This window comes from Zootoca vivipara, chromosome 7, assembly GCF_965207765.1.
Source record: "Zootoca vivipara chromosome 7, rZooViv2.hap1.1, whole genome shotgun sequence".
Classification (NCBI taxonomy): domain Eukaryota; kingdom Metazoa; phylum Chordata; class Lepidosauria; order Squamata; family Lacertidae; genus Zootoca; species Zootoca vivipara.
Window position 1 is genome coordinate 90,494,214 of NC_142590.1, and position 27,487 is coordinate 90,521,700.

The following is a 27,487-nucleotide window of genomic DNA, read 5'->3' on the forward strand; positions in this document are numbered from 1 at the left end:
TAACATGAAAGGAGGAAAACATTTTTCTACCCACTTTTTGCATGCAGTGCATAATTTTATACACTTCTACAGTATGTCACCCCCTGACTTGCCTTTTCTCGAAAACAAAGAAAAGGCTTCTGCCATGTTTGTTAGTCTTTGAGGTGCTCAAGACTATTTATTGCTGTAACAACTTTTTAAAGTATATATTTTGATTCTGTTTTGTTTTATTAAAGTAATTTAAACATCTGATTTTTAAAATATAAAATTTATTAATTTTTAAAAAATATATGAACACAAAAATCCACACAAAACCTAGAACAGAGAAAACAAAAACATTCAAAAGAACTCAACACACCCAACCCTTCCCCAAGAACAGACACCTTAGAAACAAATAAATCTGAACAGCACAGGCATGCTGCATTCTTCCATCCATGCTCAGATTGAAAATGGGAACCAAGCATGCTCAGAAGTCACAAGGGTGGTCACAATGGTGGCCCATTACACTGGAATTACACAGTAACAAGGCAAGCAAGGAAATCAGAGAGGTGCACCAGTTGAGCTAATCTGCTGCCCATTCACTCGGTTTGGAGAGTCCTTTTGGAGCTATTCACAATCTTTTTGTTCTAACTACCCTGAGCAATTTAGTATCATCAGCAAACATGGCCACCTAACCACTCTCCCCTAGCTCTAACTTGTTTATGAACTAATTTAAAAACACAGATCCCAATACAGTGGTACCTCGCAAGACAAATGCCCTGCAAGACGAATTTTTCGCAAGACGAATGCGTTTTGCGATCTGATGGTGACTCACAAGATGAATTCGTTTTCCGAAAAATTCGTTTTGTGAATCGCGGTTTCCCATAGGAATGCATTGAAATGTAATTAATGTGTTCCTATGGGCAAAAAAAGAAATTTCAATGCATTCCTATGGGAAACCGCGATTCGCAAAACCAATTAAATTCGTCTTGCAAGGCACCGCTGTATGAAACTCTGGGTGATTCCACTTTCTACATTCCTCCATTTGGAAAAGTATCCATTTTCTCCTACTTTCTGAAGGCTTATTCCACAGTAGCAAAGCAAGGAGATGGCACCGATGGTAGAGAATTCAAGTAGACAGAGATGAGGGGAGATTACAAGACACGAGAACTCTACCCAAGCAGGAAGGAAGGTCACCTGTGGTCACAGAGGAAGATGGCGCCGTAATCCTGTCGATGCCGGATGACTCTACCAATGGCCTGGTTCACTGCACGAGAAGCCTGTTGTTTGTACCAGCTGTTCCCGGATAAATACTAAATGTCAAAGAAAGTGTATCAAACACAAGACCAAAATTAATACCGTCCTTTAAGGAGATGCCCTGAAAACACATCTGCAAAGAATGCCCTTCTGCCTGTCCCTTGGTTCTCCCCTTCCCCACTGTTTCTGTAGCTTAGGACCCCCTCTTTTCTGAAAGAACTGATCACCCCACTAGCCCAGCCAGCTGGCCCCTCCCTGCCATGAAGATTTATCTGGATTAATCACACTGTGCATTGTGCTTCAGACGTTTGCAACATTCCTTTTAGATAGATGAAAGATATGCATTAATACAAGGTTAACTCTGCCACTTGCAAACTGTCTACAAATTCTGAAGAAACACCAGCCAACGGAGAATTCTCTCATAAATAGCCAAGCCAGTTTTAGAAGCTTTCAACAAATATTCCTGTGGCCCAATGAATTGGGACTGATATCCACAGAGAAAAGCTGCAATGAGAGAACACAGACAAACAGGGTCAGACTAAGAATTTTTGCTGTCTGAGGCAAAGGACATGATGCCCCACTCGCTTTCCCTGCCAACTGGACTGTTAGTCCATGCCAACTGGACTGAAATAAAGAAAATTTCAGCATTGGTGATGGATCAGACCCAAGAGCAGCAAGCTAGGTTAAGGGGTGCAGCAGGGCGTGTCATGTAGCACACACAGTTCAGCTCCCCCACACCTCATCACAGCTACCTGCCCCCTCACTCTGCCTAATGGCAGGGGCCCCTTTGATGACAAATATCCATAATATCAATGGGAGGGCTCCCTTCTTACCTGTCCACCAGCGGCACCTTTTGACCTCATCTCATCCAAGAACTGCATCTTTAAAATGACCTTTGGGTCCATGCGAGGGGGGAAAGGAAGGCCTGTAATGATGACACCTCGACCGTTCCTATCAGTGAAGTCCAAACCTTCGCTGGCCTGAAAACAGATGATGTCTGTCACTAGAACAGGCAGAGACAAATTCCTGCTCTGCTTCCAGCTTCTCCAGTCTTCCCTGAGGGTCCCGAACCCACTTCAGCTGTTGTTCTGGGTTGGTTCCTGAGTTTCTGGGGGCTCCAGATCATCTTTGGAAGAGGAGCCACTTGGCAGGGGCATGACCTCAAGCACAGCACTGCAAGGCTTCTGTGCCTACTTGCCGGAATTTAAGGTTGCAAACAGGGGGTGCTTAAGATCTGAGCTGTGTCTCTCTGCGTGATGGTGCCAAGGCCTATGATATAATTCTCTGGATGCCTCAGTCTAAAGGCCACTTTGTGTGATGTAGGAACAATGAAAGTAAGCTGCTGGTTAGGAAGCATTGAGTTGGAATCTCATTTATGCTTTGAACACACTCGTTGGCTCTTAGCAGCCCATTCAATCTCCACATCCAGAGGTTCAAAAATTCTGCAAGCAGCACTCCATCAAGGTGTCACATGAGCAAGTCAGTGGCCTCGTGGGATGTGGAGAGAGCTCTCCAAGGCTGGACCAGGACACACACTAAGAGTTCCAGGTAAAGTAAGGAGGGTGGCAATAAAAAAACTGGCATTTTGCAGCTATAGCACCCTATTTATGGAACACCCTTTCCAGAGGTGTCTCTCACAATTTTTTTTTCCACCAACAGCATTTTATTTATCTAGACCTTTAAAACTTGCCACTGCAATGTTTTGTAGCTTGAGTACTGTATATTATTATATGTTTATGTTTTATCTTGTAGCATAGCTCCACCATTGGGGGGGGAATGGTTTTTTAATAAAAAAATCATATATGGTAAATGAATGAATAAATGAATGAATGAATGGATACACAAATAAAAAAAGGAAAGGTAACGAAAGTTACTGTTCTTCTGTGTAGAGCCTTATCACTGGGAAGTTCCCTGTGGGTATCAAATAAGGTACCAGTATGTAATGTATCCTGAGTATTACAATGGTCAGGAAACATGCCTAACATTTTCACTTTCACTTTTCATAAGAAGCAAAAAAACAAAAACAAAAACCCCAACCCTAAGTACAGGAAGCCAGCTTTATTATGTGTCTCAAAGCATGCTGATAACATCTTTTGCTTATTTTTATTTTTGCTTCAATGCTGCCTCTTCAAAAGTTAAGGTTATGTGGTTTTCAAACGGTTCCAGGATATCCTGAGGTTTCTCGGAAGCTTATCATGAGTTTCTCAGCAGAAAGATCAGGAATGATGGAATAGCTTCCTTGAAAGGCCCACTCCTACCAATCTTTCCTTAGAACACACATCAGCTGGTAAGTGCTGCAGGATATTATCTTAGTTCACACAAGACAGCTGAACAAGCTAATGCAGACTAGAAGTTGCCACAGTCTGGCAACACAACACAAACAAGCTTCATGGCACCCATGCATGGGGTATTTGACACACAAGCTGGTGTGTTAAAGTTCCTCTGAAAGTAGAAACTTTGTTGGAGGTAGGATTGTGAAAGACAAGAACAGATAGCAGGAAATGAGTTTGAGTTTCCCCATCTTACTTATGAAAACTAGCAAGGAAATGGCATAGTAACAGCCAACAATTCTTATATTATTTCCATTTGTGTAATGGAACTTCAGAAACAGTGTGGTACAGTGGTTAGAGCTACAAATCTTCACTTAGTGATGAAGCTCAATGATGACCCTCTCGGTCAATCTCTCTCAGCCTAAACTGTCTCATAGGGCTGTTGCAGAGATAAAAATGACCAGGTGAGAACCATATACACGCACCACCCTGAGCGAATTGGAAGAGTTGGTATAAAAATGTAACTACAGTAATAATAACTCACAGAAGTAGGACTGCAACAAAATGTTGCAGTAAATTTCCACTACTTAACACAACTGCTCAGATTCTGTTAATTGATTTCTATTATCCTTACAACAACCCTGTAAAATAGGTTAGGCCAAGAGATTTCAAGCATAAAGTTCCCAGTGAGCTTCATAGCTCTGCACAAGTTGGCTTCTGCAGAGAGTCTAACTTTCAGACACCTGCAATCTGTTAACACATACCTTCCCCCGGCACACAGCCAAGAAAACAGCGCCATTAGACTTGGGGCAGACAATCTTCTCATAATAGGCATTTATGACCTAGGAGAGAGGGGGGGGGAAATGTAAATGAAAATTTAAGGACAAACTTGTGTCATGCTCAGCGCTGGCTTGGTACCAGACACAGAGTTCTCAAGACACTGCACAGGACCTTGAGGAGCAGGCATGGTCCCCTGAATCCAATGCTTAGGATCCCTTTGAGGGGCCCAACTGATGATGGATGCTGCAGGACTAAAACCCCGTCAGCAGATGACACCTCTGCTCAGAGACCTGCACTGACTGCAGATCTGCTACTGCGCCAAGTTAAACGTGCTGCTATCAGTATATAACACCTTTAAGAGCTTGGGACCCATAAACTTTTGTGAATGCATTACCCCATATAGCACCTACACTTTGGAACTCCCTGCCTACTGACACCGGCCAGGTGCCTTCACTGTCCCACCCTGAGACCTCCGGGTATAGGGTGGTAAGTAAGTAAGTAAGTAAGTAAGTAAGTAAGTAAGTAAGTAAATAAATAAAAATACTCTTTTTGGCACCTGCTAAAAATATTTTTGTTTAAGCAAACCTAACAAGACATGTAGAAGCCATAGCTGCCAAGTTATCCCTTTTTTTAAAGGGATTTTCCCTTATGCTGAATAGGCTTCCTCGCGAGAAAAGGGAAAACTTGGCAGCTATGGTAGAAGCTATCATGTGTTTTAATCTGGTTTTGGTTTGTTGCTGATTTTAATTATCTTTTGAACGTTCTAAACTGGGTTTTAAACTGAGCGTTTTTAACTGGGTTTTTAACAGGTAGTTTTATTGCTTTATTTCTTTTGTAAACTGCTCTGAGGTTTTATTACAGTCAAGTGGTGAAATAAATAAAACAAATTAAACTGCCAGAGGAGGAGGTGGAGCAGGGTCCTCGCTGCTCCCTGTTTTCAAGAGTGCTGGCACCAAAAGCTTTCAGTTCTGGGCTGAAGAGAAATGGCACATTATGCATCTATGGACCCAAAGTTGTCACTCTACTCATAAGGGGGCTTCTTGTGAGTAAGGAATCCAGGCTACTCCATCACAGCCAGCAGCTGGAAACATCTGGGTCCCAGATCTAGTCACTCTGCCTTGCTGCACTGCATCTCGCCTGAACACCCTGTAAGCTTAGACTAAGGCCTGAGGGCCAGATGCAGCCCATGAGGCTTTTTATGTGACCACCGCTGCCCGCTCTTAACGGTGCAGCGCGGCTGCCCACTTCCGGGTCAGATGTGCACCGAAAATAGTTTGCGCGCACGCGCAAGCGTCATTTCCAGCGCACTTCTGGGTCGGAGGAGGCCCTTGCGCATGCGCACAAGCTATTTCCGGCACATATCTGACCCAGAAGTGGCCGGAAATAGCATGTACGCACACATATGGGTGCGCGCTCATGCGCGCTCCCCCGCCCTCTGGCCCACCGTGTGATCGGCACTGCAGGCACTGGCCCAAAGCTGGGTAAGTTTGGGGGTCCCTGGCTTAGACTGTTGCCTGACTTTGTCTCTGAATCATGTTTGGCCTTCCACTGATTCTTCGTTTCCTTAGAACGTACTGCATCTGCAGTCCTGTCATTACAGGTGAAACTCGGAAAATTAGAATATCATCGAAAAGTGCATTTATTTCAGTAACACAACTTAAAAGGTGAAACCAATATATGAGATAGATGCATGACGTGCAAAGCAAGATATGTCAAGCCTTTATTTGTTGTAATTGTAATTATTTGTCGTTAGGCGGATCAATTATAAATGGAATGTAATTAATGAAATGTAATAGTGATGTTTATTTTTGTTTATTTTTGTATTATTGTAACTATTTGTTTTATTACTGTGAAATTTCCAAAAGAAAGCAAAATAAAAATAAAAATAATAAGTTGCATTACTGAAATAAATGCACTTTTCGACGATATTCTAATTTTCCGAGTTTCACCTGTACATAGAGGCTTACAGCTTCTGTGGTTGTGGCCCCACCCCCTGGAGCACAACAGCTTTCCAACTTCCACTGAAATATACAGGAACTAGGATCCCAGTATCTTGCTAACTGTGCTCAATTGAGCAGATGTTGTTCCATGAATGAGCCACCCTTCATTACGAGAAACCTGCAAATCTCATATCAGGCCATGTGAGACAGCAGCTTCTATGGAACACAACACAAAGAACCTTCAGCACTCCCATTCCTTATCTTCCCGCAAATTATGTTCAAGACAAGATAAACAGGAAAAATGTAGCATTTTATTTGCACATAATGTTCAGAAAATTAGGATAACCTGGCAGAGAAATTTCAAGGTTAGGAGAATGGTGGGTTTACTTATGAATCGAGCTGAGATTTTAAAATGAAAGTTCATAAACAAAGTTATTTAAAAAACCCCACCACTGCACTTTGTTTTCAGTGGAATTCAAGCATGTCTGTTTGATAAGAAGAGTTGAACGTGCAGTACCACCAAGAAGAAAAAGCACTGATGAAGGAAGGAAGCCCTATCTGCAGGGTACACACTGCTTTTTCAGAACACTTGTGGTAGAACAAAAACGTTCCTGTAAAAGGGTCGAAACAAAAAATAAAAAAAATTCCTTCCAGTAGCACCTTAGAGACCAACTAAGTTTGTCATAGGTATGAGCTTTCGTGTGCATGCACACTTCTTCAGATACAATTTGTTTTATTACTGTGAAATTTCCAAAAGAAAGCATTTATAAAAATAAGAATAAAAAATATTTCGTGCATGCACACGAAAGCTCATACCTATGACAAACTTAGTTGGTCTCTAAGGTGCTACTGGAAGGAATTTTTTTTTATTTTTTGTTTTGACTACGTCAGACCAACACGGCTACCTACCTGTAACTGTAAAAGGGTTTCACCCATGAGGTGTGATACATAAGAATTCATTGGGGGGGGGTGGCGCGAGGGCTGGTCTATGCAATGAAGTTCCAGAGATTTTTAGCAGATTATTTAAAACATTGCACTGTTTCCAAAGTGGTTCTGCCAGGGGTCAAATCAAATCAAATATTTATTACGGTCATAGACCAGCATTTTGGGGGGGGGGGAGTTTACAGTTATTTAAAATCCAGGATAACCCAGGATAATGTCAAGCTGTATATCGGACATCACTAACAGCCAGATTCTCTTTTCCCTAGGACCAGGTCCAAGGTTGCTCACTAGCAGTCTGACTAAGCAGTCAGGAACCAAGTTACTATGGAGCATAACAGTGTAAAGTCTTGCCAACCTCTGTGAAGGTTCCTTTGTTTCTTGGTTCCACAAACATTGGTTTAACTGCTTCAATTCTTCCAGCAAAATCATGCTCCTGTGAGAAAACAGAGAGAAAGAGAGGGACTAGTGTAAGTGAGTCAAGCAAGTGAATCAACAACTTCGGACAAGGTGTGGGATTTTCCTGCCTGCTTGATGGAACAAAAGCAGGTGTGCAATGACCTAATACACACCCACCCTGCCTCCACACTAAAACCAGACTAAGGTTTCATGCCTGTTAGCACCAGACAACAAGCTCTGATTCTTTGGATAAGCAAGCAAGAACCCTGGGGCATGTTTCCAACATGTGAGTATTCTTGAAACTCAAGGTTTCCTAAACAAGAAACATAGTATTCTTGAAACTCAAGGTTTCCTAAACAAGAAATATAGTCTCTTGCTTTATTCCAAAGCCACAAGCCAGAAAGTTTTAAATTAAAATTATTGCAAATCTTTGCACTAATTTGAATCAAGCCAGAACATGAAAGAGATGCGATAGCAGTTGGAACCTGTTAAGGTAATGCCATCTCAATTGTGTTTTATGCCCTCTGATGAACAAGTTATTTTTCCTAACTCCTCATTGTATAGAATCTGATCGTATAGCTTCAGATCAGATGGGGAAGATGCTCAGGCTGCCAATAGTTACAGCTTCAAGCCATGTCACCGTTTTTGGCAACAATGCGGTGACAGCAGTTAATGAGGACTGAGCTGAAGACTGTGCGGAGAAATCTTATTATTTCCTTACCATCTGTCAAACTGTGCACAAGTCCACTCGACTTAAACACTAATATTGTTTGTATAGGTTCTCATTAATGACAAGTAGTGGGAACAATGCATATTGCTTAATGTCGCTTTATAGGACAGAAAAGGCCATGGAAACCTACTCTCCAATATTCCAGGCTTTTATCCATGACAGGATATGAAGGGAAGAAAACAAGCAGGCCGTGTGGTGTGATTCGAACAAGATTACCTGCCAAAAGAAAACGAAAAAATATTAAGACCAAGTTCACCCTGACTTCAGTAATTTTTTTTTAATTACCATATTTTTCCATGTATAAGACTATATTTCCCCCCAATTTTTTAAAGTTTAATATTGGGGGTTGTCTTATACACAGAATGTTTAAAATATTTATTTATTTTGGACTAAAAAAATAGGGGTTGTCTTCTACATACAAAGGATGTCATATAGAGGAGGGAGAAAGGTTGTTTTCTGCTGCTCCAGAGAAGCGGACACAGAGCAATGGATTCAAACTACAAGAAAGAAGATTCCACCTAAACATTAGGAAGAACTTCCTGACGGTAAGAGCTGTTCGGCAGTGGAATTTGCTGCCAAGGAGTGTGGTGGAGTCTCCTTCTTTGGAGGTCTTTAAGCAGAGGCTTGACAGGCAGATGTCAAGAATGCTTTGATGGTGTTTCCTGCTCGGCAGGGGGTTGGACTGGATGGCCCTTGTTGTCTCTTCCAACTCTACGATTCTATGATTCTACATTGGGGGGGGCGTCTTATAGACAGAAAAATACAGTAATTGTTTTATTTGCATTTTATTTGATTGGCAGCAGCTCTTCAAGGGTGGAGTAAAGGCGTTTAAAGTATTTAACGCCTCAATTGGTGGGAGGCACAATGGGTGTAGCAGCTACATTGCTTGGCTAAGTGCACAGTGTTGATTTAAAACCTGGATCGGCTACAGTGTGGATTTCAGTCATGCTGGAGCAAAAGGTCTTCTCTGGCCTTACCTATTGTTCTCCCAAGAGATGACAGACACTCTGATGAAAATCTGCAAAAACAACAACTACCCGTCAGCACCCAGCCTCTACATGTTGGAAAGTAAAGACTGCCTGGTGCCCTCACAGTCATCACCAAAGGAATACAACGGACCATTTGTCACCCTTAAGACATGACTCTCACTCTCTTCTTTCCCCTATTGACTGATTCACTGAAAAAAACCAGCTCCCTGTAATTTATTACAATGCATCTAGTCATATTAGCCAAAGAATCATCTACAGAAGTTACAAAAGTTTAAATAGCTGAGGCATTAACAGTGTCGGCACTAGAAAATAATGTTCGGGGGGACGGGACAGAAGAGGCAAAGTATGTTTCTAGGTGAGCGTGTTGTGCCCATGTTAAGGTCACTGGAAAAAATTAACAGGATATGTTAATGGAAGTCCAGCAAATAGAGGAACGGAATCTCTTTGTTTGCAGAAGGGTGCTTGCCTTCCCTGCGCCCCCATGGTCATTAAACTAATTAAAGGGGGTGGCTGGGGTTGAAATGAGTGCAGTGCCTAGTTTAGCCTTCCTCAGAAATCATGCTTATTGTCCTACACGGAGTGGACTCTTATCTCTGGCCACAAAGAGAGTCATAAGGTGAAGTTCTAACTCTGATACAGAAACTTCTCACAAGTTTCCTCTACTGTCTGGCTCTTTTGTTTTTGCCTCCCACACCTTCCTCTCTGAATTAGAGGTGACTGATCCAGAAAGAGAGATCTTGGGCTCATTGTGGATATATTGATGAAAATATTGACCCAGCGTGTCACAGCTGTGAAAAATATTAGGGGTTATTAGGAAAGGGAATGAAACAAAAACTCCCAATATCATTATGCCATTGTACAAAATCTGGTGCAATCAGACTTGGAATACCTTGCCCAGGTCTAGTTGCTGGATCTAAAAAATTGTATTCTAGAGTAACAGAAAACTGTGCTTTGTTCCACAACAGAAAATGAAAATATTAACTGTTTTCCCTTTACATTTGAAGGAGTGAAGAGAGGGAGGGGATAAATTCAAGTCTCACTATAACACATTCTCATAAAACATTTTCTGTTATGTATGAATTTGGGCTCTGTATTCCCCAAAATCACAAATACATTTTTTCTGCAGAGAAGTTGTGCCGAGCGCTTGTGCAGGAAATTGATGCAGTACCCAAGTCAAAACAACAAGATTGTTAAACTGGAAGGAAGGAACCCCCTATTACCTTTTCTCATAGGTGGAGCTCAGCAAACCACCATCAGGTCCTTTAGGGATTATCCCCACCCAAATCTGGTGTTTATCGATAACGTGTGGGTTTTCCAAACAAACTGGGAAGGGACTAAAGGAAAACAGAAAGACAATCAGACTTCACCAATCTGTCAGCTATAGAGTTTATAGCTTGGCTTAATCCTGAGCAACAGGACCATCATATGATGTCAGTTAGTATGTCAACCATTTGTAGGCAATCGGTAACTAACATTGGAGCAATTTGCACTACATTAAATAGATGTTCCTTCCAGCAGTCAGGAACCATCTTGGTTGTTCAAGGAATTCTTTTTTTTTTTAATTTTTAATAAATCTTTATTGTACAAAAAAAATGAAATACAAAAATGATACATTTACATACAAACCTATTAAACCATACATCACACACAGAATGGACAAAGATTTATACACACACGAACATACCTTACCCACATACAATACATGCACATACATACCTTACCCACATCCCACGTATCTAAAAAGCTTATATTTTATAATGTATTCATATGATGTCAGTTAGTATGTCAACCATTTGTAGGCAATCGGTAACTAACATTGGAGCAATTTGCACTACATTAAATAGATATTCCTTCCAGCAGTCAGGAACCATCTTGGTTGTTCAAGGAATTCTATCCATGGTAGGAGGACACCAACTTAATCCTATCTCCAAGCACACAGGCTTCACACTTGACAATCAATTTTCCTATTCAGAGAATGATGCTCTGGGCTTCCTGCTTCCAGGAACAGAGTCTCTCCCAACACGCTGATCAGATAATGATGAGGGAAGGAATTCCATTATCTGCATTCCTCTTCGGTTGGAAGAGGAACAAGGCTCCCATCCATAGTTTGCCTGGCGGTCTGGCACTCGGCTTCCCCATGGAATGCAAGGGCAGGCAAAGTGCACAGAGCACTCTGGCTGCCGCGACTATCCCCAATTCCGTTGTTATAATGAGGCTGTTTTTGGAACAATATTGGAAAATCATTTTTTTTAAAAAAAATTTTTAAAGAGAATGATGCTCTTAGAGATCTGCAGTTTCTTTTAAAAGTTATATGTGTGCATTCTACCTCCAGTGAAGCCAGAAAGGAACATTAGGTCACTTACCATGCATAGACCTTCTAGGCTGGTATAATGAACTTGTACGAGGAGTTTTATGTTCTGATTTCCCCAGGGATCATGCGACTTTGATTATTAGTATAACAACCTCCCTCCAATTTCCCTCCTTTTCTTTGTTTTTGGTCTGTGATAAAGCTCTAAAATCTGAGAGGGAAGACAAAACCTCGGCAATGCCACTTGAAGAGGAAATGTAAAGCCTACCGGGCTCTGCTGCCATTTAGAAAGGAAAGTTCCCCTATTAGCTGTAATAGAAGAGACAGCACTGAACTTATTGTGTCCTTTGATGGCCTCTGGTGGTCAAAGAAAACACTGCAGCCTAACTCTTTGAGAACAGCAGTCACCAGACTTTTTCAGAGACGGGACCCAACTTTAACTTAAACATGCATCTGGGGACCCAATTCTTTACCATGTACTTTATGGCAGCAATGCTGCTGTTGTGACCTGCCTTAGATCAGGCTGGGGCTTGATAGAGGGTCCTGATCCAGCAGTTGAAGACCCTAGTGAATATGGCTGCTGCTCCAACTGTGGAGGTGGGGGAAAGGGTGCTGGGGTTTGAGCAGCGGACTTCAGGGGAGGCCTGTGAAGTGTGGGGCCTGCTGGCTGCCAAATCCTCATGCAGCCTCCTGTGCTCTTCTAACCCCAAGCCTGGTGGCCAAGAGAGATTCCACATGGGGAGAATTCATGGCTGGAAGCACTTGGGTCTTCCAACGCTGCCTGCTGCAATGCCAGCACTGGCACAGGCCCCATGGGTGAGGTGTTTTGACCGGGTGACTGAATAGCAACCTTTCACCAAGTATGGGGCACCACTGGGTCCTGCTTTTGCCAGTCTGGCTACAGGACGATTTGGAAGGCACTTGCCTTCGTCATCCCACTTTTCAGATTGAGAACTACGCATATCTTTGCCTGCAGGCACCATAGCAGCAAAAAAGAGGGGATATAACTAAGCGGGCAAAGGTAAGGATTTTTTCACACACATACAAATACGTGGAGAACAGTCAAGGAGCAAGAAACTGAGTAAGAGGTGGAGTCAAAAATGGAAGCGGGGGAAACAAAGCACAATCCAGAAATAGAGAGAGGAGGCTATACACAAACTGCATGGGTAGAGGCAGGGACAAGAAACTGGAGAGAGGTTGTTATGTTGACCATCAAAGTCACATGATCCCTGTGTAGCCTGGGCAAATGAACCATTCATGCGGATGCGTCACATGTCAGCAAGCCAGAGGATATTTTTAAGTCTTCCAAACTGTATAGGTCCTTTGAAAAAAGGAGTCCGATCAGCTAAAACAAATTACTGACCCAGGTGGTATGGAATGATGTAGAAACAGGGATGCCCCCAAATAATGAGGTAGAGTATGTGAAAATACACAACACCGAAGAGGCAAGCCCAAGCAAAAAGGTGCATTTAGCAAACAGGCAGAAATTTAAAGAACGAGTCCTCTGGCCTCAGCCACCTGAGCACTCAGGTGACGCAATGGGCCAGTGTGCCTGGCTGTTAACCAGAAGGTTGGTGGTTTGAGCTGTGGGGAGGAGAATACGCAAGAAGCAAAAAACTGAGAAAGTCAGAGTCCCTTCCGGCTCTTAGATTCTATGATCTGGTTGGTCACTGTGGACTAATCTATCGCAGTACAGCATCTAAAACTGTACATCTGTTAATATGAACATAAATAGTGGTCCAGTATGTAATTAACGATTGCCTCAAAGTAAGTAGACTGAAAAGAGAAGGAAAAAAAACATGTATCTCTTCAGTAAAATTTTTTGGCATCTCTCTGCCACGTTTACTTTTAGGACCCACTTTATTTCTGTGATTGTAGGTTGTTTTAAGCTTGTGTTTTACTTGCTGTAATCTGCCCTGGGACAATAGGGTGAAGAGCAAGCAACCAATTATCATCATCATCCTCAGATCACAATTAAATGACAAATTAGTAAATTCAAGAGGCAGGTTTAAACCAGTGCCAATTTCCAAACGATTTAGAGGGAGGACTTTTCCCTTGGCACTTCCACATGTACTGAAACTGACCTCCAAGAACAGCCAATCACTGGGGTGCTCAGGGCTCATTTGCATCACAGGAAATGTGTGATGTTTCTTCAAATACCTTGTCAAAAGCATCCCACACATAAGAAATAAAGGCACCGCCCTTGAACCTGAAAATCCCGTACTTGTTCCTCAATGACTTTCATTGAAACCCAGGGCAGGATATGACCTAGCTCAAGCTGCCTTTTGTCATAGGAATAACAGAAAGAGACTCACATCTGCATTTCCATTGTAAAAGACGACAGTGGAGCAAGTGTCCCGCTAGTGAGAATGATTGTTCGGACTTCCTGACGAACTAACTCGTGCATGCTGTATCCAGGGCTGAAACACCAATAGCTCAAGACCTTTCCTGTATCAAACAAAACACCAAGGCAAAACGTTAAGAGTTATTCACTGTGGCTTGAGCAAAGAGCACTGACCCGTAAGTTACTGCAAGCAGGTATAGCGGCCCACTTGTACGCAACCACAGGCTTTGAACTAATTACCATCTTCTCAGACAACCTTAATGCACAGCATTAAGAAATTGTGACTTCCAAAACGCTTTTACAGAAGTTGTTAATTTTTTAAAAAAATGCCCTAAAACATGTAAACACTATTAAAAGGACCCTTTGAGTGGTCATTTGTACAGAGCAGTATCTGATAAACGCATCTAGAGCCTTGGAAGATGTTTTCAAGTAGAAAGGCAACTTTATTTTAATGTCTTGTGCAGAACTGGTTTCCCTTCTGATGGAGAAGAGAAGTTAGAGCAAGTTCTTGACTGATATAAAACAATTCTATCTTAGGAAGGAAAGCAGTATCTGGGTGTACTTCAATGTTTTTCATTGCAGAACTGCATAGATACAAGGAGAGTCAGATCTGAGCGCAGACAGCTCACCGTATCGCCTCTAGAAAAACTGTTCTGAAGGATGAACACATTGACTAGAATTAGCCATTGGCTGACTTGGGACAAAATAAAAAATACCATGCAGCTATGTATTCTATCACTGGCAGGTAGCACTGTCAAAAAAGTGCTTAGCTGTAGGACATGAGAAGATAGAAAAATGCTGAGATGGTTGAATGATGGGCTCTGAGAGATGAATTCACCAAACCTACAGATTTTATGTACGGCACAGTTGCCTGCCAGGGGTGAAAATCATGAGAGTATACTCAGAGAACCTCTTTCACTTTGCTCTTCCTCTACCCTGTTTCTCATATTTTAAGACATACCCATAAAATAAGCCATAGCAGGATTTTTAAGCATTCAAGGAATATAAGCCATACCCCGAAAATAAGACACACTGATAGGCGCAGCAGCAATGCCGGCCGCGGCAGGAGGAGGAGGAAAAAAATAAAGACATCCCTTGAAAATAAGCCATAGTGTGTTTTTTTGAGGAAAAAATAAATATAAGACATGTCTTATAATATGAGAAACACGGTACATGGAAGGGAGGAGGGGATATCAAGTTTGGGAAGGTGACCATTTAGGTTGGCACTTTACTCAGTATCACATTTCTGACACAAAAGAAAGTAGAGACAGAGCATGGAACAAGCAAAGGAATTGCGAGATTTGTATTTTTAGGCAATGCCATTGTCACTTCAATTCTCAAGGTTCTCTTATCAACGCTTCAAATTATTTCTTTGTTTTCTGTACTATTCACCACATTTCTAAACAAGGAAAATGCGTACTGCCTAGACTGCCTGCAAGAGTTTCTGGAACTAAAGTACAAGGACAGGCTATGAACAGTAAGAAGTACTTGAAGTAAACCTAAGTAAAGTAATTTTTTTTTATTTTGAAGTAAACCTAATAGTTTTCCCCACTCAGAATTGGTATGTGTAAGATAAATATAATTTACCAAATTACTTACGACAACAACCGTGGGGAAAAAATATTTATATGGGAACATACCTTTATAATTGCATCAGCATCATTAGAAGCTAAATGTCAAATGAATTCATTTTTGCTCTTTAGAACACACCAAGTTTGGCTATTGTAATAATGTGAGATATGCACACAACCTTTGCTCCTGGTACACCTCCTTTCATTCAAGCTGCCAACAAATCAGTACTTAATTCTAATTTAGGGATGGGAAATGTGTAGCCTTTCAGATGCTGTTAGACTCCAACCCCCATCATCCCTTGCTGATATGGCCAATGACCAAGGATGATGGGAGTTGTAGTCCAGCAATGTCTGGAGGGCCACAGGTTCCCCACCCCTGCTCTAATTCAAGCATTGATTCCCATTTTGTCCAAAGCAGGGGAACCATGGTTGCAAACTTCAGAACAAGCCGGAATATTAAGCCACAGTTTGAAGTCAGTTCATTCCAAAGAGAGCAGCAAAATGGGAAAACATGTTTACTTTGAAGTTTCCTGATTTAATGACAACTTGTGGGCAAAGGGGGAGGTAAGGAGTCCATGAGTGCAGTCAAAAGGCTGATGCATATCATCTGCCCACTAGTAAGTGACTTCTGGGAAAAGATTTATAATGAAATGAAGAAGGTGTTGAAAAACACATTTGTGAAAAAAACAGAGGCATTTCTAGTGGGCGTAGTAGGTAAAGAGATCCCTAAGAGAAATGTCAATTTTTTCATGTATGCCACAGCGGCAGCAAGAATCTTGTTAGCAAAGAACTGGAAATCCATGCAATACCAACTATCGACGAATGGCAGATGAAGATGATGGAGTTTATGGAACTGGCTGAGATGACCGGAAGAATCCGTAACCGGGGGGAAGAAGCGATAGAAGAAGAATGGAAAGATTTTAAATTGTATTTAAAAAAATATGTAAAAGTTATATATCAAGATTAGAAGTAGGTTGAAATCAAACTGTGGAGATGATGAATATGTAAGATGTAAATTATAAAATAAGATATGACAAGGTGAACAAATTGGTATATAAATTGCTAAAATAGTGTATGTTAAAGAACCACAGTGGACGGGTGCCCGAGGAGGTCCATATATATAAAATGTGAGAGGAAATCAAGTACAGTAATTTTTTGTTGTTGTTGTTGTTTTGTTCTATTGTAGTGTTTGTAGTGTTTCTTTTCTGTTTGTATTCTTCGTTGTATTTTGGAAAAAATTGTAATAAAAATTATTTTTTTAAAAAGGCTGATGCATATCATCTGGGGAATGAAAATGGAAGCTACTGGTCCTCCTAGCTTCCTTCCTATGTCTATGACTACCAGTCCTTGACTACCTAACCCACATGGTCATGCCATTGTTTGTCCTGCTTTTGCCTACCTTTGCCCCCTCAGTCCTTCCCCAAATCAACAGCACAACATCAATTCCTTCAAACACAACATTAAATTTTGGAAGCACAATTATACAGTGCAATGACAAAACTATGCAATGGTTTCACAAAAGCTGGCTAGAAAATGTCCTGGCCAAATGAGATTATAGATTGCTGTCATGGCACACACAGCTGCCTCCAGTTCTAATTTAAGTTGAAGAAACCTGGGCTGAAAGATTTACATGATCTAAACAATGTATTAGCATCATCACCTTGTTTTTTAGTTGCTGATGAGTTCCACAGGTCTGTCCTCTGCTTCTTTTTATGATTACTTGCATCTAGATGGATGTGGACCTAAGAAGCAGAATCAATAAATATGAAGTAAAAGAATAGGACATCTATGGTACTTGCATCACCACAATGATGTTTGTAAGGGAGCAATGAACAGAATCAGCTTCTACTAGCAGGCAACATGTTGTAAGTGGGCCTATGCAGTTTGAACAAGGAACTGAATAAATTTTGAGAAGGTGTTGACACTCTTTTGCAGTATCTTACAACTGAAAAGGTATAAAGTCACTAATTATTATAGTATGGTGAGCTCATGCAGCCCTCTTTTCCCTCAAACTTAATTCAACCATTTATTGCCAAGCCTATAAAAAACTAAAATCTTTTGACTTTTCAGCATCTCAGGGAAGCTAAAGTAGGAAATCAGCCTCAGAACAGCACAGCATACCTTATAATACTTCGAAACTGAGCAGCCCAGGACCCAACCAGACGTGGCTTGTGATGGACGGAAGTTAAAAACAGTCTAGGAAACAAGACGGGAGAAAATGTAAGATGGGGAGGGAAAACCCACCATGCCTTTCAAGCAAGGTAAATAAGATTCGGCATGCTTCTGAATGGCTTCATCATAACAAAATAATTTCAAAATAAAAAAGGATTTTTGCTGGTTATCCGCAACACCTTTGCAAGGCTTCCAACTCTATCACCAGGCTGAAAGCACAGGAAAGGGTAACAGTGTGCAGAAGGGCAATTTGTGGGTGTTTTAGTTCCCATTTTGCCAACGATTACTCCTAGAGTTCCATAGGGTTACTTCTGAGTAGACATAAATAGCCACTTTTCAATTTAGGAAAAAAGGCAGCTGAGGGGGAACATGATATTGGTGTATAAGAGATGAATGGTGTATCTTATACCGGTACAGCACACGGGACCAAAAAGAAAGGACTTATTCATGCAGCACATAGAAAAACCATGTAACTTGCTCCCGCAGGAGGACAGTGATAGCCATCAACTTAGTTGGCTTTAAGAGAGAATTAGACAAATTCATGGAGAAGGCTACCAGTGGCTTCTAGCCACGGTGGTTGTGCTCTGCCTCCATGGCTGGAGGCTTAATGCTTCTGAATATCAGTTCCTGGAAACCACAGGAGGCGAGAGTGCTCTTGTGCTTGGGTCCTGTTTGATGGTTTCCCACTAAGGCATCTGGTTGGCCACTGTGAAAACAGGATGCTGGATTAGATGCGCCATTGGCCTGATCCAGCAGCCAGGCTCTTTTTACCTTCTTATAGTATTACTAGGGGGGCATGCCCCCCCCGACTCACTCTACCCTGCCCAACCTTGCCAAACCGCCTCACTCGTATATAATTTAACTGACATATAATCATGCCTTATTCATCAATAAATGTACTTTACAAATGTGTAAACATCAATAAACATATACAGAGATACAATGACAATATGATGTGTTTTATTAGAACAGCTATTGCTGCCCTACTATCCAAATATCTTTAAAAAGTACTGTATTTATCCATATATAAGATGCCCCCATGTATAAGACACCCCCTACTTTTGGGGACCCCAAATTTAGAAAATGGGCATATGCACTATTCGTGTATAAGACGCCCCCACATTTTTAACCTTATTTTAAAGTTTTAAAAAAACAACCTAGTCTTATACACGGAAAAGTATGCATACCGTATATTATAGCTTGGAGAGTGATCACCCCCTAGTGGAAGTTAAAACAACTACAACAGAGAGCTCAAGAAGTTAATAAAAATGAATGGCCTACTACAATTTTGTTTATAAAAATACAGTTAATTTCATCATTACTAATAGCTGGGCAGAAGATGCTGTTGGACGTTTTGTGGTAGGGGAAATGGCCAAGAAACACTGCTAATATGTTGGATAAAACAGTTTGGATAGATTGACATTTCCTATATCATAAGGTATTAATATGAAGCAAGTTTAGGCAATCTGAAAGGATGGTACCCTGAGGAGCAAAAGGTTTCTCAGTACTCTTAAATATAATTCATGGCACTGTGGAAAGAGGCTATCAAAACTTAACCCACGTACAAAAAAAATTAACTCATTTACATTAAGTTTATGAACAAGTTAAATACGTCTTAGTTCATTTCCTATAATTGCAATTTATTAAAATATACAGTGTATCCAAATGTACAACTGTGGGTGGATAATGACTTGTCTGGACTCTGGAAGACTTGAAATGAAAACCTATGTGGAAATACCACAAGCGAATGCATCTCCTTTTAATCTTTTCTTCTGCAGACTAAACATACCCAACCTCTTGGTTTTAGACACTGTCAATTTCCTGGTCATCCTCCTCCTCTAACATACCCAGATTTTTCTACTGCTCTTTGTTTCCAGACTCTATCATCATCCTGGTCACCAGGCATTTCCTGTCAAGACCCATCCAGTGCTCAAAGCAAACATAGAGGTTACGGAGTCTAAAGGATATAATTCCCATAGGATTTGTTCTTGATCTGCAGGAAAGGTTTATACCAGGCATAGGCAAACTCGGCCCTCAGGATGTTTTGGGACTACAACTCCCATCATCCCTAGGTAACAGGACCAGTGGTCAGGGATGATGGGAGTTGTAGTCCCAAAACATATGGAGGGTCGAGTTTGCCTATGCCTGGTTTACACTGCACCAGCTCAATCTTGCCTCCTTAAATCTCTCCCAATTATGTTCCAGTGAATCACAAATATGCTAGTTTCCAAACTGAAAAATGCAGACCACATCCCTTGGAACTCTCATTCCATTGTGCACAGCAAATTGGCATTCAAAGACAAAGAATACCAAGTGGAAATGACCACAGCCTTGATTGCTGCCACCATCAAGCAGAATTTCTTTTTCCTTTTTCATAATAAATTTACACAGACACAACCAACTACCCTACCTTATCACAGCTTCAGACCTGAGCAGGTTGAACATGAGAGTGCAGCAGAATTCTGTAAAGTGATTTTAACCATCCTATTCTCTATTTACCAACTTGTCCCAGGTTTACATAAAGTGCATTATGAAGATATTCACAGAACAACATGAAAACCTCACTTGGAATGTTATTACTGAATTCGTAACTCTCTCCATGGTGCCTTTCAGTCTTTGAAACTACAAAAGAGTTTCTACAAAACTACAAAATATACAACATATATTTACCTGAATTATGTCTGTAAATTTATGCAACCCAGCTGTATTGATGAATACGCCAGTACCTAAAGGCAGAGGAGAATATTGTAACATTTTTACATGACTTTTCTCACAATCATCAAAAATCCATTCATGAACACTGCATTGTAGACATGGAGGCACTGGGCAAAGATTCTGGCATCTGCTACAGTGGCCCTGGTGAAAACTAACAAAATGAATTCCAATAGGGACAAATCAGGCATTACTTACTTCCTGGACTCAATCTCCTTTTACTAATTAGGCATCATGGGCAAGGGTGAAGGACACAAAAGATCAGCCACAGAGTACCTTGTCTACATCCTCAGGACACATCAACTGAAACGCATCCCATGAACTTGGACCTGATGGCATTCTGGTAATGCGTAGCCCCAAACACAGTTACAAATGAGGCATCAAGGTCAGAGAGGATATAAGCAATTTTATTACATATTCTTATTTATTAGTCACTATTTTTCCCACAAAAGTAAACTCAAAACGACAAAAATTTGTACAGTGGTACCTCTACTTACGAATTTAATGCGTTCCAAACGCACATTTGTAAGTCAAAAAAAAATTGTAAGTCGAATCCCATAGGAATGCATTGGGAGAAAAAATTCGTAAGTAGAAGCAACCCTATCTAAAAATTCATAAGTAGAAAAATCCTATCTAAACCGCATCCAAGATGGCGGACGGAGCTCCATTCGTAAGTAGAGGTACCACTGTATACTCAAAATGTTTAGCAAACTTATCATACGATGCCTCTGAAGATTCTGGGATCTCTCCCCATGGACCTCTGTTGCATATTCACCACCCCCACCACACAGAATAGGTTTCATAATGAGTTCTTGTGCTCAATCATATTCACCATGAATCTTTCACCTGTATTCTAGTTGTCTCCCACCTTGTTTCATTTTCTCTAGATGTAACGATTTTCAGGTCTGTTTCTTGGGCTCATGCAATGCTGTGCACTCTCACAATATTATACTCTACTTTCAAACTTTCTCCCCACCCCCTATTTTTCCAAAGTATAATGTGTACACTTACGGCCTGCTAAATACTGTAAGATTTGTTCCAGCGACTCAAGGAGAGATGCTTGGGTTTTGGATGTGATTTGGACCTTTTCAAACAGGTCAAATATATAACTGTAATTTCAAGAAGAAACATAAACAAAATACTGAGCCTTATCCTAGTAGCTAACCAAAGTACAAAATACAAGACAGTTTCGTTCCATTTCTCACTAAGGTATTCTAGGGTTCTCAGCACATATAAACATTATGTATACAGAGTTAGAAGAACTACTCAGAATCAACCCTGGATTTCAGATAAATTCTAAAGGAACTAGGATTAAGCCTAAAGAATATTTAATCCTAGATCTGAATCAACAAAAAGGAACAGCTAGAAGGAGAATTATTACAAAGGATGTGCAAAAATAATGTGGATGATATTCAGCTAATGAGCCCTGACAGTACAAGCTTTGGGGAGAGTGGGAGAACCCCCCAGGATAGCAGGTGGGGGAAGGAAAAGGCAGATCATTCCATCAGACAAGCAGAAAAGCTTGCACTGAAAGAGCAATCTGCTTAATGCCATGTTGAATTCTTCCCTGTAAGTATGGAGAACATATTCCGTAACAGAGAGCGGTAATCAAATATGTTTTACTTAACAGTAGTTTGAATCCCCGCGATGGGGTGAGCTCTTGTTGTTCGGTCCCAGTTCCTGCCCACCTAGCATTTCCAGAGCATGTCAAGGGCAGGTAGATAAATAGGTAAATCTGGCAGAAAGGTAAACGGCATTTCTGTGTGCTGCTCTGGTTCGCCAGAAGCGGGATAGTCATGTTGGCCACATGACCCGGAAGCTGTCTACGGACAAACGCTGGCTCCCTCAGCCCACAGATGAGCACGCAACCCCAGAGTCATCCGCAACTGGACCTAAAGGTCAGGGGTACCTTTACCTTTAACCTTGGTTGAATACCATCCGCCACCTCCTACCAAAGCTTGATGAGCCTCCATAAACATGAGGGCTAGAAACCTTCTTTTAAAAGCCAACCTGCGAGATAGGGCAGGCTAAGCAATATTTCATTGATTTATTATATTTATATCCCATCTATCATTCAAGGTGGCATAAATGGCTCGTTCATTCCCTATCATTATAACAACCTTGTAGAATATGTTAAGCAGAGAGATAGGAGGTACCCCAAGGCCTCCAAATGAGCTTCACGGCTTACTAGTCTAACCATTATATGCACTACTTGACCTGACGGGTCACCCAGTGAGCTTCACAGTCAAGCAAGGGTTTGAACTGAGTGTCCCAGTCTGACCCTTCGGCCTGCTTCAACAAGCAACCTCTTTGCTGCTACAATTTTCAGCAGCCACAATTGAGCTCTAGAAAATCTGGGTGACTGAGCCCCAAGATTCTCAAGGACACACCCTACACCATAAAACAAGCAACACGGCAATTTTATGAGTCTATGGGCAAGCACACAAAAATAAGAAATGCCAACTTGGCACACGCTTTGTATCTCCTGAAACATACCTTCCATCCTTAGTGAGTCCACTTCCACTTGGTGGCAGCTCGATAGCATCTATAACGTTTTCTAGCTGAAGAAGAATCTCTTGAAGGCAAACAAAGGAAGAAGAGGAATGTTATGCAGCTGGCATATAACCAAATTGTCCTGCTCTTCCTCCTCAGATGAGACTGCAACACAGGCACTGGCTCACTGCCTTCCCAACAAGAAAAGGGCTCCTTCTAAGCGGCACACTCCCTTAGGGTGGGGAGGTTGCAATGCCACACTTACACAACGGGCCACCTCAGTGGGCTTGTTGCTGAAAAGCAGGACACAACTTTTAAAAAGAACTAAAGAACTAAAGCAAAGGACTTTTTCTAGGGCTGAAGCAAGATTTTCACATTTGGGGGGTAATACGTTCGGAGTAAGATAAGTAGAATCCAGTCAACCAATGATCTGCCATATGCCAATATTATTAAAATGACAGGCAAATTACATTGTTTACAAGCAATTAAAATATGCAAATGAGGAGTAGCTTGCCAGCCAAATGCATAATGAAATATCCTTCAGTATTCAACAAGTTGTCAGTAAATTAGCTAGTATTTCTCATCCACCATGTATGTTTCTCTCAAGCCAAATGATTAGGAATTTGCTTCCACAAAGGATAGCCTACTGTGCATTCCCCCCCCCCACACACAACCCTTAATAAATGTTCCTTTGGTCTCTTTGGGTATTGTTCAAGGCATTCTGTTTTTCACATACTACATACGTTGACAGATCTTTAATTTATTGCACCAAAGTGGTGCATAAAGTACAGAATTTGGAATATCTGTGCAATAGAGTAATCAGCTACATGATCCTCTTGGCTAAACTGAAAGCCACCCATTGCCAAAACCATTTTTTAAAAAACCTCTCTACTGTATAGACCCCCTTCATGGATCAATGCCTTGTCGTGGCGAAGGGGCTTGAATAACTCAGAGAAGCTATGAGCTATGCCATGCAGGGCCACCCAAGATGGACAGGTCATAGTGGAGAGTTTTGACTAAACGTGATCCACCTGGAGAAGGAACTGGCAAGCCACTCCAGTATCCCTGCCAAGAAAACTCCATGGACAAAGACAACAGGCATATAAAAGTTATGACGCTGGAAGATGAGCCCCTCAGGTCGGAAGGCGTCCAACATGCTACTGAGGAAGAGCGGAGGACAAGTACAAGTAGATTCAGAGCTGATGAAGCGGCTGGGCCAAAGCCGAAAGGACGCTCAGTTGCGGATATGCCTGGAAGCGAAAGGAAAGTCCGATGCTGTAAAGAAAAATATTGCATAGGAACCTGGAATGTAAGAACCATGAATAGAGGTAAGCTGGATGTGGTCAAAAATGAGATGACAAGAATAAATATCGACATCCTGGGCATCAGTGAACTAAAATGGAAGGGAATGGGTGAATTCAGTTCGGGTGACTATCATATCTACTACTGTGGGCAAGAATCCTGTAGAAGAAATGGAGTGGCCCTCATAGTCAACAAAAGAGTGGCAAAAGCTGTAATGGGATGCAATCTCAAAAATGACAGAATGATCTCGATACGAATCCAAGGCAGACCTTTTAACATCACAGTAATCCAAGTTTATGCACCAACTACCGGTGCTGAAGAAAGTGAAATTGACCAATTCTATGAAGACCTACAACACCTTCTAGAAATGACACCAAAGAAGGATGTTCTTCTCATTACAGGGGATTGGAATGCTAAAGTAGGGAATCAAGAGATAAAAGGAACAACTGGCAAGTTTGGCCTTGGAGTTCAAAACGAAGCAGGGCAAAGGCTAATAGAGTTCTGTCAAGAGAACAAGCTGGTCATCACAAACACTCTTTTCCAACAACACAAGAGACGACTCTACACATGGATATCACCAAATGGGCAGCATCGAAATCAGATTGATTATATTCTCTGCAGCCAAAGATGGAGAAGCTCTATACAGTCAGCAAAAACAAGACCTGGAGCTGACTGTAACTCAGATCATCAGCTTCTTATAGCAAAATTCCAGCTTAAACTGAAGAAAGTAGGAAAAACCACTGGGCCAGTAAGATACAATCTGAATCAAATCCCTTATGAATACACAGTGGAAGTGAGGAACAGGTTTAAGGATTTAGATTTGGTGGACAGAGTGCCTGAAGAACTATGGATGGAGGCTCGTAACATTATACAGGAGGCAGCAACGAAAACCATCCCAAGGAAAAGGAAATGCAAGAAGGCAAAATGGCTGTCCAACGAGGCCTTACGAATAGCGGAGGAGAGGAGGCAAGCAAAATGCAAGGGAGATAGGGAAAGATACAGGAAACTGAATGCAGATTTCCGAAAAACAGCAAGGAGAGATAAGAGGGTCTTCTTAAATGAGCAATGCAAAGAAATAGAGGAAAACAATAGAATGGGGAAAACCAGAGATCTGTTCAAGAAAATTGGAGATATGAAAGGAACATTTCGTACAAAGATTACCATAATCAAGGACAAAAGTGGTAAGGACCTAACAGAAGCAGAAGACATCAAGAAGAGGTGGCAAGAATACACAGAGGAATTATACCAGAAAGATATGGAGGTCTCGTACACCCCAGGTAGTGTGGTTGCTGACCTTGAGCCAGACATCTTGGAGAGTGAAGTCAAATGGGCCTTAGAAAGCACTGCTAATAACAAGGCCAGTGGAAGTGATGATATTCCAGCTGAACTATTTAAAATTTTAAAAGATGATGCTGTTAAGGTGCTACACCCAATATGCCAGCAAGTTTGGAAAACTCAGCAATGGCCAGAGGATTGGAGAAGATCAGTCTACATCCCAATTCCAAAGAAGGGCAGTGCCAAAGAATGCTCCAACTACCGCACAATTGCGCTCATTTCACACGCTAGCAAGGTTATGCTTAAAATTCTACAAGGCAGGCTTAGGCAGTATGTGGACCGAGAACTCCCAGAAGTGCAAGCTGGATTTCGAAAGGGCAGAGGAACCAGAGACCAAATAGCAAACATGCGCTGGATTATGGAGAAAGCTAGAGAGTTCCAGAAAAACGTCTACTTCTGCTTCATTGACTATGCAAAAGCCTTTGACTGTGTCGACCACAGCAAACTATGGCAAGTTCTTAAAGAAATGGGAGTGCCTGATCACCTCATCTGTCTCCTGAGAAATCTCTATGTGGGACAAGAAGCTACAGTTAGAACTGGATATGGAACAACTGATTGGTTCAAAATTGGGAAAGGAGTACGACAAGGTTGTATATTGTCTCCCTGCTTATTTAACTTATATGCAGAATTCATCATGCGAAAGGCTGGACTAGATGAATCCCAAGCAGGAATTAAGATTGCCGGAAGAAATATCAACAACCTCAGATATGCAGATGACACAACCTTGATGGCAGAAAGTGAGGAGGAATTAAAGAACCTTTTAATGAGGGTGAAAGAGGAGAGCGCAAAATATGGTCTGAAGCTCAACATCAAAAAAACCAAGATCATGGCCACTGGTCCCATCACCTCCTGGCAAATAGAAGGGGAAGAAATGGAGGCAGTGAGAGATTTTACTTTCTTGGGCTCCTTGATCACTGCAGATGGTGACAGCAGTCACGAAATTAAAAGACGCCTGCTTCTTGGGAGAAAAGCAATGACAAACCTAGACAGCATCTTAAAAAGCAGAGACATCACCTTGCCGACAAAGGTCCGTATAGTTAAAGCTATGGTTTTCCCAGTAGTGATGTATGGAAGTGAGAGCTGGACCATAAAGAAGGCTGATCGCCGAAGAATTGATGCTTTTGAATTATGGTGCTGGAGGAGACTCTTGAGAGTCCCATGGACTGCAAGAAGATCAAACCTATCCATTCTTAAGGAAATCAGCCCTGAGTGCTCCCTGGAAGGACAGATCGTGAAGCTGAGGCTCCAGTACTTTGGCCACCTCATGAGAAGAGAAGAATCCTTGGAAAAGACCCTGATGTTGGGAAAGATTGAGGGCACTAGGAGAAGGGGACGACAGAGGACAAGATGGTTGGACAGTGTTCTCGAAGCTACGAACATGAGTTTGACCAAACTACGGGAGGCAGTGCAAGACAGGAGTGCCTGGCGTGCTATGGTCCATGGGGTCACGAAGAGTCGGACACGACTAAACGACTAAACAACAACAACAACTGTATAGACAAAATATGAATCTAATAATTGTACATACGCTTTATCTTTGCGATGTCTTCAAGCTCCATGTTTAATCCTGTTTCAGAAAGAATTCTTATTCAGACAGTTTCCAGGGCAATACTGTATCAATGTCTCTTCCCCCAGCCCATCCTGTATAAATCTCAATATTTAGATTGTAACTAATGTACCTTTCCAAGTGCAATGTACATGCATTGCCTGTTAAATGCTTATTGGACTTTGCTCCAGATGAATACATAGCTGCCAAGTTTTCCCTTTTCTCGCGAGGAAGCCTATTCAGCATGAGGGAAAATCCCTGTAAAAAAGGGATAACTTGGCAGCTATGTGAATATTGCGTATGAGTGGAAGAGAAAAGGCTGGGAAGGCTGCAAAGTATTCTGATGGCTATCCTGCAGGCTTTATGTGCTCTTCATTTCCCTCCTTGGCCAATTCTCCAAACCAAAATCCAGAAATCCAAAGCACAAATGTCAAAAGCGCCA

At 41.6% G+C, this 27,487-nt stretch overlaps 1 protein-coding gene across 8 annotated transcripts in view; it reads right to left on the reverse strand.

Moving 5' to 3' along the window:
• RTEL1 (regulator of telomere elongation helicase 1) overlaps window positions 1-27,487 on the reverse strand; it is a 112,662-nt gene that overhangs the window by 26,035 nt on the left and 59,140 nt on the right. For all 8 annotated transcript variants that reach the window (XM_035124213.3, XM_035124212.3, XM_035124211.3 and 5 more), the window contains 14 exons: window positions 27,028-27,066; window positions 22,866-22,944; window positions 21,381-21,478; window positions 20,328-20,383; window positions 17,607-17,681; window positions 17,146-17,227; window positions 13,886-14,018; window positions 10,483-10,596; window positions 9,251-9,291; window positions 8,404-8,489; window positions 7,503-7,580; window positions 4,250-4,327; window positions 2,049-2,195; window positions 1,156-1,271 (listed from right to left, as the gene is read on the reverse strand). In XM_035124213.3, the coding sequence (XP_034980104.3) occupies window positions 1,156-1,271; window positions 2,049-2,195; window positions 4,250-4,327; window positions 7,503-7,580; window positions 8,404-8,489; window positions 9,251-9,291; window positions 10,483-10,596; window positions 13,886-14,018; window positions 17,146-17,227; window positions 17,607-17,681; window positions 20,328-20,383; window positions 21,381-21,478; window positions 22,866-22,944; window positions 27,028-27,066 (1,222 nt within the window). The remainder of the gene's footprint in view (window positions 1-1,155; window positions 1,272-2,048; window positions 2,196-4,249; window positions 4,328-7,502; window positions 7,581-8,403; window positions 8,490-9,250; window positions 9,292-10,482; window positions 10,597-13,885; window positions 14,019-17,145; window positions 17,228-17,606; window positions 17,682-20,327; window positions 20,384-21,380; window positions 21,479-22,865; window positions 22,945-27,027; window positions 27,067-27,487) is intronic.